Source organism: Pelobates fuscus, chromosome 12 (assembly GCF_036172605.1).
Source record: "Pelobates fuscus isolate aPelFus1 chromosome 12, aPelFus1.pri, whole genome shotgun sequence".
Classification (NCBI taxonomy): domain Eukaryota; kingdom Metazoa; phylum Chordata; class Amphibia; order Anura; family Pelobatidae; genus Pelobates; species Pelobates fuscus.
This window is the reverse complement of record NC_086328.1, coordinates 114,087,594-114,105,933: the sequence shown is the minus strand read 5'-3', so window position 1 is coordinate 114,105,933 and position 18,340 is coordinate 114,087,594. Positions and strand designations below refer to the sequence as shown.

General features: G+C 42.2%; 1 protein-coding gene across 2 annotated transcripts in view; it reads left to right on the top strand.

The window, feature by feature from the left end:
- The first annotated feature begins 2,450 nt into the window (after positions 1 to 2,450).
- Positions 2,451 to 18,340, top strand: part of PRDM11 (PR/SET domain 11) — a 38,455-nt gene continuing 22,565 nt past the window's right edge. For both annotated transcript variants that reach the window (XM_063437260.1, XM_063437259.1), the window contains exons 1-2: positions 2,451 to 2,585; positions 17,029 to 17,150. In XM_063437260.1, the coding sequence (XP_063293330.1) occupies positions 17,035 to 17,150 (116 nt within the window). In that variant the 5' untranslated portion in view covers positions 2,451 to 2,585; positions 17,029 to 17,034. The remainder of the gene's footprint in view (positions 2,586 to 17,028; positions 17,151 to 18,340) is intronic.

Sequence of the window (18,340 nt, the reverse complement as noted above, 5' to 3'; positions counted from 1 at the left end):
CACATCGCATTCCACTTGCTTGAGATTTGGCTTTAACTCATGATTGACATACAAACATACTCACACCACCTTTCCTGTTTTTCTATCCTTCCTAAGTAGTGTGTAACTATGTAAGTTAATTGCAAAGTCATGTTTCTCATCCCACCATGTTTCTGTTCTGCCTATTATGTCATATTGTTTTTTGTATGCAACTGCCTTGAGTTCCCCCATGTGATTATTTAGGCTCCTTGCATTAGTAAGCATACATTAAATATCACGAGTCACATGTATTTTATGTGAATTTTTATTACTATTACATACCTCCTCTTCTGATCTCAACACACCCTCTTGTACTGAGCTAAAGCCCATCTCTGTCCCATCTTCTTTTTTGCAGATTATTATTCTGCTCCCCCCCCCCAAAAAAAAAAATCTCCTCCAACCTTCGAGCCATACGGTCATTGGTACCAACATGAACCATGGCCCTCCCAATAATACATGCACTCTGTCAGCAACATGCCGGACCCAAGCACCCGGGAGACAGCAAACGGTCCAGTTGAGCCGATCAGAGCAGCAGATTGCCATATCTAGTCTCTTAATAATAGAGTCCCTTACCATCCAAACATGTCTAAGCCATCCTTTCATTCTGATCCCCACCCGTACTAAAAACAGCAAGGTTTGTTTAATCAAAATAATAAAACCAAAAAGTATAGTGTAACCTTCACACAGGTTTTTTCAAAGTGCATGTTACTGGTCATTAGTGAATTCTCTGTGCCTGGTGGGGACCCAGGTGAGAGTGCTAAGTGTCACAAAATGGTTTTACCAATTACTAGGATGAGGGCTAGGGTACTCCCAGCATCATAACCACCATAGCAGCCTGGTTTAACATTTTGACCCACTAAGCACATTTGCTCTAATCATCTACTATGCATAAACCACGTCACAAGCCAATTGTGATTTGCTTGACTTATTCTAAGTAAAGTTAATCTATGCTGGCTTTTGTCTTGCACGTTACTACACTATAAGTTAGCTGTGGTATTTGCTTTCCAAAGGGAAGCCTTTAGTCGTTATGGTCAGACTTACAGACCTACAGTACCAGATTTCCTCCATACAAATGCCTGAGCAGAATCTAAATAAAATAGTGTAATAAGACCGTTGCGCACCGACGGCCTCCCTCCATTTAATGGCTTCTTCCCCAATACTACATATATGAACAACTCATTGCCCTTACAAAGTATTACTTCATTCTGTAATATCCACATCACAGCAGGAGTTATAGGTTTCTGCAAGGATTAACATTGTGTACTATATGACGATTCTCAGATAAGCAGGGGTTAACATTGTCCTTTAGGGGACAGTACGGGTTAAAGGACCACTATAGGCACCCAGATCACTTCAGCTCAATGAAGTTGTCTGGGTGCCAGGTCCATCTAGGTTTAACCCTTTTTGCTGTAAACATAGCAGTTTCAGAGAAACTGCTATGTTTACACTAGGGTTAATCCAGGCTCTAGTGGCTGTCTCATTGACGGGTGGGGGCACCCTCAGGGGAGGAAAAATAGTTTGTTTTCCTGGCATATAGTGGTCCTTTAATGAGGACATTAAATGATCGATGCAGAGGTCAATACGGTTATCTGGATCACAGCTAGCAGCAGTGCAGGGGTTAACACTAGTTACTAGATGGACCCAGGCATTTTATGAGTTATGCCAAACTGCTCTTTTCCCAGCACAGCAGGTGTTACCGCGGACCATAAGATGGCAGACCCAGCTTTGAAGGGGTTAACGCGGTCCAATGCGAAGACAGACCCAGCATTGAAGGGGTTAATGCGCTCCATGAGACGACAGACCCAGCATTGAAGGGGATAACGCGGTCCAAGGCGAAGACAAACCCTGCATTTTAGAGGTTAATGTGCTCCATGAGCCGACGGACCCAGCATTGATGGGGTTGATACAGTATACTGGGTGACAGCTCACAGCTTAGTATGGGTTTATGTCGACCACCATTCTGGTTACCTAGGGTTAATGCCCCCCTCCCCGTGGTAATTGAGGGGTTAATGCCCCCCGTGGCCCAGTAGTTGAGGGGTTAATCTCCCCGTGGCCTGGCAGTTGAGAGGTTAATCCCTCCTGTGGCCTGGCAGTTGAGGGGTTAATCCCCCCCGGCCCGGCAGTTGAGGGGTTAATCCCCCCGGCCCGGCAGTTGAGGGGTTAATCCCCCCGGTGGCCCGGCAGTTGAGGGGTTAATCCCCCTGTGGCCCGGCAGTTGAGGGGTTAATCCCCCCCATGTGGCCCGGCAGTTGAGGGGTTAATCCCCCCGTGTGGCCCTGCAGTTGAGGGGTTAATCCCCCCGTGTGGCCCGGCAGTTGAGGGGTTAATCCCCCCCGTGTGGCCCGGCAGTTGAGGGGTTAATCCCCCCCCGGCCCGTGCCGGAGTCCTGCCGCCGGTAGTGCCGTCATTTCCGGTGCTGCTGGAGGAAGATGGCGCTCACAGCTGGCAGCGGCGGCGGGGAGACCAGGCGGGGGAGCCGGACCTGGCACTGAGCCCCCCCAGCCCAGCCCCGCCGGACCCCCGAGTCCGCTCCCCGGACACCCCGCGCCCGCCGCCAGGGGAGCCAGGTAGGTCCGGGCGCTGACAGGGGCCCCGGGGGAGGCGGGAGGCGGTGGCCGGGGGAGGGAGGGCTGGCCCGGGAGGGATATGGGGGGGCTCGCGGTGTACCCCGACATTCCGTCATGCCCGGGCCGGAGTATTGGGGGGCTCCCGGGAGGAGCAGCTAATCGCGGGAACGCGCATTGCTCCCCTCAGCCCTGCGCGCCCCCGCGGCCCTATTTCCCTCTCAGACAGTATAGCCTTGGCTAGCCCCGCCCCTCCCACTGACTGACACGAGCTGCGGCCTATAGAACGCTTGCAGATGGAGGGGCGGGGCTAGCGTGCTGGTCAGTGTGAATGGCTGTGGGCGGAGTGTAGTCAGGGGGCGTAGTTTCAGGCCAGGTGGGCTAAAACGGTGCAGCTGGAAGGGGTCTGGGAGTCAGGTTCCTGCTGTGTGAACTCTATCAGGCTATATATAGTAATACAGCCCATGTACCAGCCTGGCCTTATCAGTGAGCTCTATCAGGGTATATATATAGTAATACAGCACATGTACCAGCCTGTCCTTATCAGTGAGCTCTATCAGGCTATATATAGTAATACAGCACATGTACCAGCCTGGCCTTATCAGTGAGCACTATCAGGGTATATGTAGTAATACAGCACATATACCAGCCTGGCCTTATCAGTGAGCTCTATCAGGGTATATATAGTAATACAGCACATGTACCAGCCTGGCCTTATCCGTGAGCACTATCAGGGTATATATAGTCATACGGCACATGTACCAGCCTGGCCTTATCAGTGAGCTCTATCAGGGTATATATAGTAATACAGCACATGTACCAGCCTGTCCTTATCAGTGAGCTCTATCAGGCTATATATAGTAATACAGCACATGTACCAGCCTGGCCTTATCAGTGAGCTCTATCAGGGTATATATAGTAATACAGCACATGTACCAGCCTGTCCTTATCAGTGAGCTCTATCAGGCTATATATAGTAATACAGCACATGTACCAGCCTGGCTTTATCAGTGAGCTCTATCAGGGTATGTATAGTAATACAGCACATGTACCAGCCTGGCCTTATCAGTGAGCACTATCAGGGTATATATAGTAATACAGCACATGTACCAGCCTGGCCTTATCAGTGAGCACTATCAGGGTATATATAGTAATACAGCACATATACCAGCCTGGCCTTATCAGTGAGCACTATCAGGGTATATATAGTAATACAGCACATATACCAGCCTGGCCTTATCAGTGAGCTCTATCAGGGTATATATAGTAATACAGCACATGTACCAGCCTGTCCTTATCAGTAAACTCTATCAGGGTATATATAGTCATACGGCACATGTACCAGCCTGGCCTTATCCATGAGCACTATCAGGCTATATATAGTAATACAGCACATGTACCAGCCTGGCCTTATCAGTGAACACTATCAGGGTATATATAGTTATACTGCCTGGCAGCCACAGTACATGTAATAGTGAGCAGGGCACCACATCCAACTGTGCAATGTGAGCCAGCACCTGGCATTTACCTCAAGTGAGCCAGCCCCTGGCAGTAACCCCATAGAGAGCCAAGTCTTGGCATTAACCCATGGTTGGGCAGACTGGATGGGCCGAATGGTTCTTCTTTGCCGTCATAATCAATGTTTCTATGTTACTGAAGAGCCAAGGTCTGGCATTAGCCCATGAAGAGCCACAATTTGGCATTATCTCATGGAGAGACAATCTGTTATTTCTCACAAGAATGACAGCATAGCAAGTCCAGGGATTATTTAACCTGTTGCTTTGCATGATACAACATTATTGAATGCTGCTTAGAGTTGTCAGTTACACCAGGCTGATGATCCGGATATGTTTTTTTTGTTATATATAGCTTTCTATAAACATGCTGCAGGATTACTTTTTAATTATAACACTGATTTGCATTCTACATGCTGCAGGACTTTTTATAAGTGCAGCCCAGCAAGATATATATATGTAATATGGGTTCTGGAAAATATGTTTGACCTGTCAGTCATTTGTTTCTGAGTTTTAACCTGCGTGTATACTGTCACTTTTAATTCAGGAAGGTTTCCAAAGGTACATCACACAGGTTTTGTTTAGTTTTTGGTGAAATAAGATTTTTTTAATTTTTTTTTATGCTGACAAGCATCTAGTAACGTGCTATCCCAGCACATTGGGGGATATTTGTAAATATGACTATAGAAGTATGGTGTAAAGATCTAGCACAGGGGTGGAATGCCAAATCCACAACTTCACCTGCCAAAATGCTTCAACAGCTAGGTATCTATCCAGCCCCATTTCGCAAAGTTGAACAGTCACCACTGAAACAAAATGTTTTATTCGTTTCCAGGGTGATTGCACTAATCCTATAACTCACACTTTTCTCATATATTGTAAGTCTGATCAACCTGTCCGTTACTCTTAAAATGTATTTCTAGTGATTGGGTGACCTTTGGGAATGTATTGGCATCTGCGGATCTTCATGCGCCTTTTCTTGCGTGTACGATAAACTCACAGTGAGTTCACATTGAGTTCAGTGTGCAGCTCTCCAGAAGATTCCCTTGGTGTCATCCATCAAAGAGTAAAATATGGGTTAAAGGGCAGCAGCAAGGTGAGGTAGGAATTTTAATGTTTTTGACTTGTCTTGTTCAATGCTAGGAACAAAACCAGTTTGCCTTTTTAGAACTTTTAAATGAATTGGATTTTAAAAAATACTTTACGTGGTTTCCAATAAAGTATTCGAATTTAATAAAAAACTAAAAATGACAGGTGTGCTTTAAATCCACTTATCATAGCTGTTAACTTTATTAAATCTGGTAACATTTCTACAACTACATGCACCTTCATTGTATGACATCAGAGGTGCAGCATGAACTTGTGATGTCAGACGTGAAGTATAGCTTTTTGCTTTACTTGCATGGAATCTTTTGTGCTGTGTGACCTGTATAGAATCTCGTGTTCTCCGAGAGATCCTGTACAGCAGCTGTGTGACTGCAAGTAGCCCAATTAATGAAACATGTGAGCGAACCAACAATGCAACTTCAGTAGTTTCATTCATGCAACTCCATGAATAAAACTACCTACACATTGGATCATTTCCTGCTGTGGGATATGAACAGTGCTTCCAATGAAAACAAGGAGGGGTTAATGATTGACCGAGAGAGAGAGCATTTCCTGGTCCTTCCATTATTTATGGGAAATTGGCTATGAATACATTATCTTTTTATATTTGAAATGTGTATTTCACAAATTTTTCTAAGTATGTCAGGGTTTGTTTCCCCATTTCTGCTAATGTCCCCGATTATAGGCTCCATGTGAAATCGAACAGAAGTTCGTGCCGCTTTGGCCTTGTACCAACTCAACAGCTGTAAATTCTCCATATTTCGGGGGCTACGTGTATAGTGCTGTCTAGCAATATTTAGAATTAATGTGGTGCCATTAGTGATGTATTCATAATTGCAGTTTCTATGATATCCTGTTAAATTAAAGTGACTTCCACTTGAATCATAATTGTGTCCAGTCTTGCAGTACTGGCACAGTCAAGGCACACAGTGCATTGCAGAAGTAGAAATATTGGGGGAGATGTATCAGTGTTCTTTAAAAGGTCTTTTTTTTTGTGGTGGGTTAGACCTTAAACTCTTCATATTTACAAAATTGTTTGAAAAATGGTCTTGAAAGTTAACTTAAGTGCCACCATTTTTCAGAGAAATAGTCATTTCAGAAATACCCACCAAACCACAGATTTAAATTGTAGCATAAACAAAAAGCTAAGATTGCAAGATAATCAGGTGTGGATTTCTATATTTAATTTTATTTTCACATCTCACAAATAGATATATACTTAATAAAAGATCTTGGGAATGGACAAGTGTCCTCTAAAACGGGCTGAAAGTGTTTACTCTGCAAAGTCAACATTCAGACTCCGACGTCGCGACGTGTAATTCTAGTTTCTTCAAGCGGCTTCTCTCACCACCATAACATATCTGAGTATTTAATAAAGATAGAAGTGATTAATTTCGTTGGAATTTCATTGACAACCCAAAACAGTCAAAAGATATCAAGACAAAGTATTGACAAAACATTACAAAAAGTGGAGCTTCTGCCGTCTAGTTCTGTCAAAATCTCACAGGTGTCATACATACCTCCCAACATTTCAAAGAGGGACACATCCATTGTGGGGTGTGAGTGTGGATGTGGCCAGGAGCAAGGCTGCTCTGAGACATTTTAGGTGACTTATAAACAGTTTATACAACTAAAATGTATTTTAGAAACAGAAAGATGTATCTTATTTAAACAGACTGATTTCTAAGCACATTTATTGTAGTTTAAAGACACATTACTGGGAGTATTATTGCTGTGGAGCTCTGTGATACACTCAGACACATTACTGGGAGTATTATTGCTGTGGAGCTCTGTTATACACAGATACATTACTGGGAGTGTTATTGCTGTGGAGCTCTGTTATACACTCAGACACATTACTGGGAGTATTATTGGTGTGGGGCTCTGTTATACACTCAGACACATTACTGGGAGTATTATTGCTGTGGAGCTCTGTTATACACACAGACAGAAAAGAGTACAAGTTCCTATAAAATAGAGACCGAGTGATATGGGTCAAAAATAGGGACTGTCCCTCCTGAAGAGGGACCATTGGAAGGTATGTGTCACTAGTAATCATGACTGTGCGAAGCGGCATATTTCTGCGCAATGCACAAGTTGGGCTGCGTAGTATATTGATTTCAGTCTTGCAGAATCCGCCAACAGTGACGTGAGATCGTGAAAGATAAGTGCTGCTTCATGTAAGCATGAACAATTCATCTGCAACCCCTGGGGCCGCCACACTCCTAGTGGGGATGTTCCTTCAGTGGCCGTAGCAAAATATGCACACATAAAAACCCCCAAAAGTTGACAAAGCTGCTTTAAAAATTTAATTTATTACTTAAAAATGTTGTTTAAACATATTTAAAATTTGGTAACAGACAAAAATAATAAAATGTTATCTGTTTTGCTAATAAGGTTTGTTGTGCTTTGAACAGTCACCTGCTTGTGACATCATACAAAGATACAGCACAGTACTTATATTAATCGTAGATTTGCTATATATTGAACAGAAACAGGACCAATATGACAACTTACTATGAGAACCTTAGAAAAAAAAAAAATAACAGCAGATTTAAATTCGGAATATTTTATTATTTTTAGGTAGCATTTTAAACCAAACCTTTTCCTTTAAGGAAAAAGTGCTCCGCAGCCCTGCATTTTTTTCAAATGCAAATATAATCCGTAAACTGACATATAGCTGAGCGTCTGGGCCTGCCTATACATTTTTAATAAGAGTCTGTTATGGATGGAAGATTTTTCTGCAGAGAAACATGGAAAGAGAATATTTTAAATTATACATGTGACTCATCTGAAGCCATTTGCAACATTTTGCAGCAATCTGTATCTGATGTTCAAGGTGTCTTAAACGGACACTATAGTCACCAGAACAACTACAGCTTAATGTAGTTGTTCTGGTGAGTATAATGGCTTCCGTCAGGCATTTTCATGCAAACACTGCCTTTTCAGAGAAAAGGCAGTGTTTACATTGCCCATAGGGACACCTCCAAGTGTCCACTCCTCAGATGGCCACTGGAGGGGCTTCCTTGCTCAGGGTTGCACAGTAAACAGCTCTGCCGTTCAGCGTCTCCACGCTCTGCATGGAGACGCTGAATTTTCCTCATAGAGATGCATTCTTTTAAGTCCTGATTTGCCAAACTTCCCCTATGGGAAAACATTGGGTTTGCTAAAAATCGGCCATTTTGATGAAATAAGGGGAGTTTAAAAATAGGGGGGGGGGGGGCAAGCCACTTAAATGGTGGATTTAGCATTATAGGGTCAGGAATACATGTTTGTGTTCCTGACCATATAGTGAACCTTTAAAATAAAATAAATACTAAAGGAAAATAAGCTTTAAACAGCAATATCGTACATAGTGTCATAGTTTGATACGTCTGTTGTAGTTTCTCAGCATGTATTTCATCATTTTACCGTTCCAGTCTAGTCCTCTTATTGTTGAAAAGAGAGACTAGACTAAACACTAAAGTGTATCTGTGAAGCATAACATGTCTTGGATGTCTCTCTAAGTAGCATAGAACTGAATCTGTGTATTCTGCTAGAACCCAATATAGTTAACTGTAGTGGTTACAATGTTTGGAATGTCCCTTTAATTTATCCTAAACTAGGCATGTGCTCGATGTTCATATTTGGACCTAGATCTTAGTCTGGAGAAAACATTGTATTAGAAAGTTAACGTTTGGATTCAAAGGGACACTATAGTCACCAGAACAACCACAGCTTATTTTAGTTGTTCTGGTGAGTATAGTCAGTCCCTGCAGGCTTTTTGATGTAAACACTGCCCTTTAACCCCTTAAGGACACATGACGTGTCTGACATGTCATGATTCCCTTTTATTCAAGAAGTTTGGTCCTTAAGGGGTTAAGAGAAAATACAGTGTTTACATTCCTTACTAAGAACAGTTCAGTGATCACTCCTCAGACAGTCACTAGAGATGCTTCCTGACCTCTAGTCATGCTTTGCATGCAGATACTGAACTTTCCCAATAGAGATGCATTGATTCAATGCTTCTCTTAGAGGAGATGCTGATCGGCCAAGGTGGCATTTGGATCTGCCTCTGCCACACCCCCTTGGCTGTGATCATCAGAATTTTCTATCTCATCAAGCTTTCTTTTGGGATCATCAATTAAAAGGAGGCTGATCGGGGGTGGAGCCAGCGCCAGCAGACCTGCATGGCTCTGGAAATAAGGTGAGTTTTCTAGTTATTTAAAGGGTGTCAGAATATTTATATCGGCAGACATTTTGTGCTAAGATAGAAATTCAAAGTGTATATTGCCAGAGTCACTCAGAACAGAGCGGACTCCATTTTGGATTTCCTGAGCTAAGGAATGCATTATATAAACAAGCCAAGTGATAAGCAATGAAGCAGGGGGATGGAAGGCTCTGTCTAAATGTTAATAGAACAGAAATAATTTTAAACACAGACACTAGTGACAGAGAAGACTAAGTAATTCATTTTACTTTCTAAATTTTACAAGGTCCCATCGTAAGTAAGGGGTGAAATTGAGTTTAGACATGTCAATCCTAGAAATTCCGATCAAAGTCGTTGCCACAAAGACTGAGGAAAGCTCTTTGAACTGACAGCAAATTTAAGTTAGGGTAGTCGTTTTAGATAAGCCAGATGATGTCAAAGTCGTCAGCAGGAAAAGTTAACTCTTTCCTGGATAGGAAAGTTTAATTAGGCAATTGCGCCCTCTATGGACGAACAATTTAAATTGTGATCTGCAGGTTGACCACACCTTCAGTATCCTATTGGTTCTACCAACCTAATGACGTACAGAGAGTCTGGCCCTTTAAAAAGTTAGGATGAAGGGAAGAGAGGGGTTAGTTTAGGCATTCAGATTCGGACATTCAGAGATATTCAGGACACAACTCAAGAAACACTCCTTGACACTTAGAATTTTACTCTTACTTTCTAACCAACATCACTTTTCTCTATTACTTACACACCTCCATACAACCAATCATACTCGCATTCAAGTTCCTGGGACTACCTACTCATCTGATGAGAACATCTACAAAACTGGTAATTATGCTGGTTTTATTTAATTAATCTAAATTAACTAAAATCTAATAGCATGATATATGACTGGATAAATCACGGTCAGATTTCAATATTTAGAAATCTTAGTTAACTAAAGAATATATAGTTATAAACATTCCATTCTGCAGGTGGAATTAAGAATAATGATATATTAATGTGATATTATAACGTGTTGGCATACCGCTGTTTTTATCCAGGTGTATTGATTTGCTCTAAAATAAGATAAGATATCTTTTTAGGCAAATTAAAATTCTGCTTTTGTAAAATCTGGTAGATTATTCTTATTGGATGGGTCCAGGAAATGATTAATGAGCTGGTTTGAATGTTATTTTAATTGAAAATTACATGAGAATAGGATACTATATGCCTAGGAGGATCTAGCCAGCATTGAAAGGGTTATTCAGTTGATCTAACTGTTAGCCAAGGTTTTACGACTTTTCGCTGTGCTGTGTGAAGTTTAGCTTTTAGTGTCTGTGAAGTACCCTCATAAATCAGTTGATGCTGTAGCTTTGTACTATGTTTAGCCATTACCATTGTATACGACGTTATACAAAAAATATTCACTGATTATTATCATCCATGTTGCCTAATATTATTATTATTTTATTTGTCACAATAAATTATAGCTATTTTTATAACAAATTGTGATTCTATTTGTATGGAATACATTTCACTTACATGATAACGATCTAAGATAATTGAAATAGTGGGCAATTCCCAACTGTATAATATTATCATCCCATAAATATCCCCACAAGGGACACTCCAGGCACCCAGACCACTTCTTCCCATTGGAGTGGTTTGGGTGCCAACTCCCACCACCCTTAACCCTGCAAGCGTAATTATTGCAGTTTTCATAAACTGCAATAATTACCTTGCAGGGTTAAGTCCTCCTCTAGTGGCTGTCTATCAGACAGCCACTAGAGGGACTTCTGGGTTCTTAGAACATGAAAAGTGTTTTAAATGATGCTGGACGTCCTCACGCTATGCAAGAGGACCTCCAGCGTCGCCAGAATCCCCATAGGAAAGCATTGAATAATGCTTTCCCATGGGGAGGTCTAATGCCCGCGCGACCATTGCGGCGCATGCGCATTAGGTCTCCCTCACCGGCTGACGCCCCTGACGTTTTAACCCCTTCAGCAACATGGGATAGGGTGGTGGGAGGTGGAGGGGCACTGCAGGTTCCTGCAGTGCCAGGAAAACAGATATGTTTTCCTAGCACTGGAGAGTCCTTTAAGGTTTTTTTTTAACACTATAGGTTCAGGAATACACGTTTGTGTTCTTGACCCTGTAGTATTCCTTTAATCTCATTTAATTTCAGCCATTCCCAAATTGCATAGGTATATACCCAGGGATGTCAGTCGGCTTTGCAAGACCTTTTCATCCTGTGTTAATAAGGGAGATAACGGTATACTGTAAAGGTTCATGGAGAACTAGTTGGCTAAATAATAGGTTACTCTGAGTTAATATATCAATTGAGTCTCGTAACAAAATATGTAACCTAATGGTAGGTCTGCGGTTTTTATTTTTAATTGTAACAAAAACGAGTAGAAAAGTAACAGAGCAATAGTAATGTTTTTACCTATACAGTTTTTGTATAGCAGTTTGCAAAAAGTATCACACATGTAAGATGGGGTTAAAACTGGTAAAACTTTTTTCCCAGGAAAAATCTGTTCAAGAATGAATTAATTTTTTTTATATCCATTTTTATTTTTTCAAGTGTTTTTTTTTACTTAGGGATTGTGTGATATGCAAATAAAATATTGTGTACATAAAGGTAAATGTCACCTTTATATTGCAGACACAGTGAAATGTAAAGTGCTGAGTAGAGGTTTTTTATTGTATATTTCTTTGCAAGGTTGATGGTCCCTGAAGTATGAATTGTTCATTTCATACTCATGTTAATTTTTGGCCAAACTAGTCAAATTAAAATATTCTCCAAATCTGCTATGTGCTTGAGTTTGAAGGGAGACGGCCTTGGTCTCCATAGATTAGATGAATAATGGCTCTCCCCGACTGTCCTTAGTTCACTTTTTGTGGAGTACATTTTGAATAATGCTCTTTCCGTCTGTAGGTCCTCCTATAAATATAGCTTATACGTTTACGACTAATTCCAGGCGTATGCAGACAATATTTCCCAGGATGATTAGCTGTTTCACAGAAAGACCAAAGCATCGATTTAGTTAACGTCAACGTGCTCCACCTTCCCATGTACTATCATGGTTAATACAATCTCCACCTTTTACAATATTTGACCAAATGTCCCCACATGCATAAGCAGTGGTCCCCATTGGTTTGATGTGTTTTGCTTAATTTTCGAATTTCACTGTAATTGTAATAAAATGTGTATAAGACTATATTTCTGTAAAAAAAAAAAAAAAAAGAGAAATGAGGCCGTAATAACTTATTTTACACAATTACTCAAAATTTAAAGAAAAAAGCAAAATCAATTTCCTTTTGCAAAAAAATAACCTTTGAAAGTGTTATGTGTGAAATATATTGACTACTAGGGTCTCGGTTAAAATAACTTGTAATATTTTATAACCAAAAAAAAAAAAACCTGCAATACTAAATTGTAAAAAAATACTTAATTGTCTGAAAAGGAAAGCTAAATTGTTGTTTTCGGCAAATAAATCTTGAACTTAATAATAAGCAGGTGTGACACATTTTTATTCGCTACACTTTCTATATATGAGTAAAATATTATATAATGGTCACACTGGCTATAATTTTCCTTCCTGACTAGTAAATGTCCCCCAAGTGGCAGAGTCTCGGTGCTAAAGGTACATGCCAGGACCCAGAATACAAGCAGTAACACATGGCTGTGGTGGGGTCAGGAAGTAGTGAAGGTGTTGATATACTGAAAGCATCCTGTGTGAATTTGCTCTGCATTGTCAGAATCATTTGTACAGGAAGGGGGCTGTGCGTGTACCTCTGTTTGGTGTAACGGGGGGTCCCTACAAACAAACATTTCATTCACTCTACACTTATTGAAACAGATTCCAATAATTGGTGCCCTCAGGAAAGCAAGGTATTGTGGGAGTGAGAATTTCTATAGATAGGTTCTAGAATCTAGAGACTTGGCTTTTGAGGAACAGATAGTAGAACAGTTAGAGTAGAATGCAAGAGATCAGATACAAACAGCACTGTGTATAGGGAAAATGTACTTTTGATAAGTTGTGCAATATCTTACTTTCTGCTACTTTGTGAAGTTGAAATGGCCATAGCCTTTTAGTATAAAATATATTGGGATGTAGTATTTTCCCTCCCTCCAGTGTGAGTATGCTACAGACAGCAGTTAATGTCTCTATCCCCTTAGTATAACATGTATTGTGGTTTTGGTTAATTGCCTTACCTTCAGTGTGCGCTACTAGGTACCTTTCTACAGACAGCACTCTAAGCTCGTTGTAGTTGTTATGGTGCCCTGGCACCTTTCCCAATGTGTAAGGAACCAAACCGTTTTTGAATGGTTTTCTTCTTACGTGGAGTCTACTACATTACATCCGACAATAAGCCATAGGTTTCTGCTTGGGTGTTTTAGTTAGACTCAATATACTCCATCCCAATAAAGAATAACAGCTCAATTGTTTCACATTATTATTATGGGATTTATATAGCGCCAACAGATTTCGTAGCACTTTGCAATATTATAGCTGGAGGACGGGGGGATTTAGCTATAAATAGGACAATTACAAAAAATTACAGGAACTAGGTTAATGAAGACCCTGCTCAAAGCTTACAGTCTATGGCAAGCACGTCAGACTCGCGGCCCGCGGGTCACATGCGGCCCACAATTAATATTTTTGCTGCCCGCGAGCTTGACATGCTTACTAAAGCAGAGTAAGCACCTGCTCTCTCCACATTGCAGGTGCCTACTCTGCTCATTTACCTGGCCGGGGGAGAGGTCTCTGGAGGCAGCAAAGGAGCTTAGTCTTCTTGCTCCTCACTGCTTCTTGCGTGCGCCATCTGAAGTGAAGACGGGTGCCGGAATATGACGTCATTCCGGCATCACTAAACTGTGCGTGCGGGAGCAGGGGAGCAGTGAGGAGCAAGAACGCTGTGCTACCAAGAGAAGATCAGGGAGAGCTCCCACACCAGCTCCCAAAGGTAGGGAGCAATAAATAAAATGATGTGAATGTGTGCAAGAATTTTGAAGTGTGTGTGTGTGTATGTGTCTGTCTGTCAGTGTGTGTGTGTGAGACTGTCAGTGTATGTATCTGTCAGTGTGTGTGTCTGTCTATCAGTGTTTGTGACTAACTGTGTGTGTGTCTGTCTGTCAGTGTGTGTATTTTTGTGTCTGTCAGAGAGAGTGTGTGTGTGTGTGTGTGTATGTCAGAGAGTGTGTGTGTGTCTGTCAGTGTGTGTTGGTCAGTGTTGCGTTGGCCGCGGCTAGACAGTGGAGAACCTGGCAGGGCACGCAACGCCACATTCTGACGTGACGTTAACGTGCTCCACCTTCACAGGTTTTCAAGGAGTAGCAGGAGGATCCGTTTGGCACAGGATGCGGACGGCGCCATTGAGGGGTATACCAGAGGTTGGACTCCGGAGTCGCATACTGGCAGCGGCAATGTGAGTGGAGTCAGCTTGTTGGCCAATATATTTTTTTTTAAAAAAACAAGTGCTGGGGTTTACTAGAGGGGAGAGTGCTGGGATTTAGTACAGAGGGGGGACTGTGAATTAGTACAGAGGGTGGGCTGTGAATTCGTATAGAGAGGGGACTGGTATTTAGTACAGGGGGATGCTGTTTTTTTTATACTGTACTTTTTACACAAACCTACGTTTCTATGAAAATGTAAGGTTTGGGTTTTTTTTTGCGTCCCACATAAACGTAAACCTTGTTTATGTGGCCCGTGCTAGCCTTTGAGTTTGACATGCTTGGTCTATGGGATAAACTGGGCTCTCTTGGGACCTGTTGTCCGTCCCCTCCTTGGCCACATGGATCATGACTACTTAACATTTTAATTTCATCCAACCTGGACACTGATGATTGGCTTGGAGGCTAGGGAGTAGGCTAACCCAATTCTTAAAGCTAATCCATGCTGTCCAGATTGGACGGAATTAAAGTTGGTAACACAGTGTCAATTAAACATTATCATTGCGGCCAGTCTCCAAGGGGTAGGAGAAGCCCTGGTTTATGCAAACTTTTTCTACACAGTGGGGTGATACCAGGACACTGAAAAAGTTTTAGTGGTTGTTGTTGCTTAACCCCTTAAGGACACATGACATTTGTGACATGTCATGATTCCATTTTATTCCAGAAGTTTGGTCCTTAAGGGGTTAAAGTGCACCATTTAATTAAAGCCAGCATTTTGTTGGTTAATGATGTGTTTTGGCAGCTGCAATAGAAGGAGTTTGTGGAGATCAGAGCTAGTGGTTGAAAAATTAAGAAGACAGCCTTTCTACTGTGTACTTTCTATGGCTTAAAAAAAAAAATACATAATTGGAACTATTGCAAAGTATGCTGATGCTGTACAGTGTGTGTGTAGTGCTTATTTTTATAGAAGAGTTGGATTCACTGCATTCGATTGGCTGATTGCAGAAACTGCATCAAGAAACATCTGATTGGTTATAAATAATCATGATTGATGACTTCACTGTAGGATGATTGGTTACTGCAAAGAGACTGTCCTGGTGTGGGATAAAGGAAAGTTTGATGGCTTTGTTAATTAATTAAAAAATCAAACAAGGTGCCCAGTACTCTCCAAAGGTTAAAGAGGACTTCTAATCAAACATGATCTGCCAATCTCTGGTTATGCCGGCCACTATCACCTTGTGGTTCCCAACCCAGTCCTCAAGTACCCCCCAACAGTCCAGGATTTAGGGATTACCCAGTTGTGTCCATGGTGTTTTTATTAAAAAACAAAAACAAAAAAACATTGTAGACACAACAGGGTAATCCCCAAATCCTGGACTTCTAGGTGATACTTGAGGACTGGCTTGGGAACCCCTGACCTAGACTAAAGTAAAAATGGTACCATGAGATAATATCAGCTGCTTCTCAAAACATACTCAAAAACCATCAGCAGCACAGAAATTAAAGATAACCCATCTCTTTTTTTCCAATAGTAATGGGACCACCTGCAGGTATTCTGTAACTATACCCCACTTCTCTTAGAGTGTAAGCTTATTTGAGCAGGACCCCCATCATCTTCTGTCCTATACATGCAACCTGTCTTCTTGCAACTTTTTTTCTAGTCCATTTATTAAACTGGGCTGTAGAATATGTTGGTGCGGTATGAATAATATGGCCTTCTTCACCTCTTGTCACTGTTATACTCTGTAAGTAAGTATGCCCATTTAATAACTGTGAAGCGCTGCGGAATGTGTAGACGCTATATAAATGTGAATTATAATAATGCCGCCGCTTCCCTTTGACATGGCTATACTGACATCTTTCCCCTTGATTTGCTTGTCAAGCAAACACATTGAATGAGCAGACCGATTAGTTTGCAGGAGGTGGGGTGTTGGGGGGAAATAGGAATAGACTTGGTTGCTGGAGAGGCAAGTTCAGAACTGTTTGCAAAGGAAGCAAAGCATTCCTAAGCTTTGTGAAACAAGAAACAGCCAATGCTACATACCATAATCTGTCCGTAACCTCTGTTCACATCTTGCTTATGGCTAAAGCACACCTTCTGTATCTCAGGTTTATTTTTGTATTTTTAGAAAGAAAAATGTGTAAAACCATCATGAGACTGTTGAACACCTGCTTTACAAGTGGCCACTTACATCATTTGTAAGTTGAGTTACATTTTAACATAGATGCATTTCTTTCTCTTGCGTCCAGGGCACAATGAGTGAAGCTAGCAAGGAGTGTCGGGTGGCCTTCGGCCCTTCTCTTGGGGACATCGTGAGGGTGAAGAGAGAAGTTGGCTCCCCTGTTGGAGAGCAGAGTTACAGCCAGCTCTGGTGAGACTGGTCACATGAACTGTCCCTTTAAGAATGCATTAACTCAGGGCCATACAAACTGCTTTTAGATATATGAAAGGCATGAAAGAGTTCTTCCCCCCAACTTTAAAGTGTAAAAAACCACCCACAAGTTTTTCTTTAATGTTTTCAAGAATTTATTGAATGCATTTGTAAACTGTATGTTAGAAAGAGTTCCCTTAAGGCCCCATTAGAAACTACAGTGGAGTCTAATAATGGTTCCTGGGGAGGGTTCTCTCTAACACTCTAGCCCCCATTCACAATATAGTATTATAGCATAGCTTTCTGCTTAATTACTGCTGCTGGCAGGCTGGATGCTGTGGCAAGCTGGCTTCCTGCAGTTGCTGGTTGGCAGGTTTGCTGCTTTGGCTGGTTGTCAGGCAGGCTGGCTGCTGTGGCTGGTCAGCTGGCAGGCCTCTTTCTTCTCCCAGCAGACATCTGTTTCTCTCCCAACCCCTTTGTGTGTCTCGTTTTCCTCTCCCCCTCTGTGTGTCTCATCCTATAGCCCTTCTTTGTCCCCCCCAGCACCTATGTGTGTCTTTCGTCCCCCAGCCCATTTGTCCGTCTTTCTCCTCAACCCCTTTGTGTGTCTAGTTTTCCCCTTCCCCGCCCCTCTATGTGCCTTTGTACCTCTCGTGTGTCTTTGTGCCCCCAAGGCCCTCTTTGTGTCCCCCAGTCCCTCTGTGTGTCTTTATGCCCCCAGCCCCCTGGTGTGTCTCTTTGTGCTCCTTCTTTTGCCCCCCTCCTGTGCCCTTCTTCTACCCCCTCCCCTCCTGTGCCCTTCTTTTATCCCCTCCCCTCCTGTGCTCTTCTTTTACCCTTGTGCACTTCTTATGCCCCTTTTACTCCTGTGCCCTTTTTTTGTTCCCTCCACTCCTGAGCCCTTATTTAGACCCATTCCCTACTGTACCTTCTTTAGCCCTACTCCTCTACTTCACTTTTATTTAGCCCCCTCTCCTCCTGGGCCTTTTTAAGCCCCCCTGCCCTTCTGTGCTTTTATTTAATCCCCCTCCCCTCCTGTGCCCTTTTTAGCCTACCCTCCCCTCCAGTGTTTTTATTTAGGCCACCTGCCCTGTGCCTGCTCAGACTTACCTGGGTCCGCATTGGAGGAGCCTCGGTTCCCTGTACCTGGTCTGAGAGGTAACAGTTCTCTGCTCTCTGTGAGCAATTCC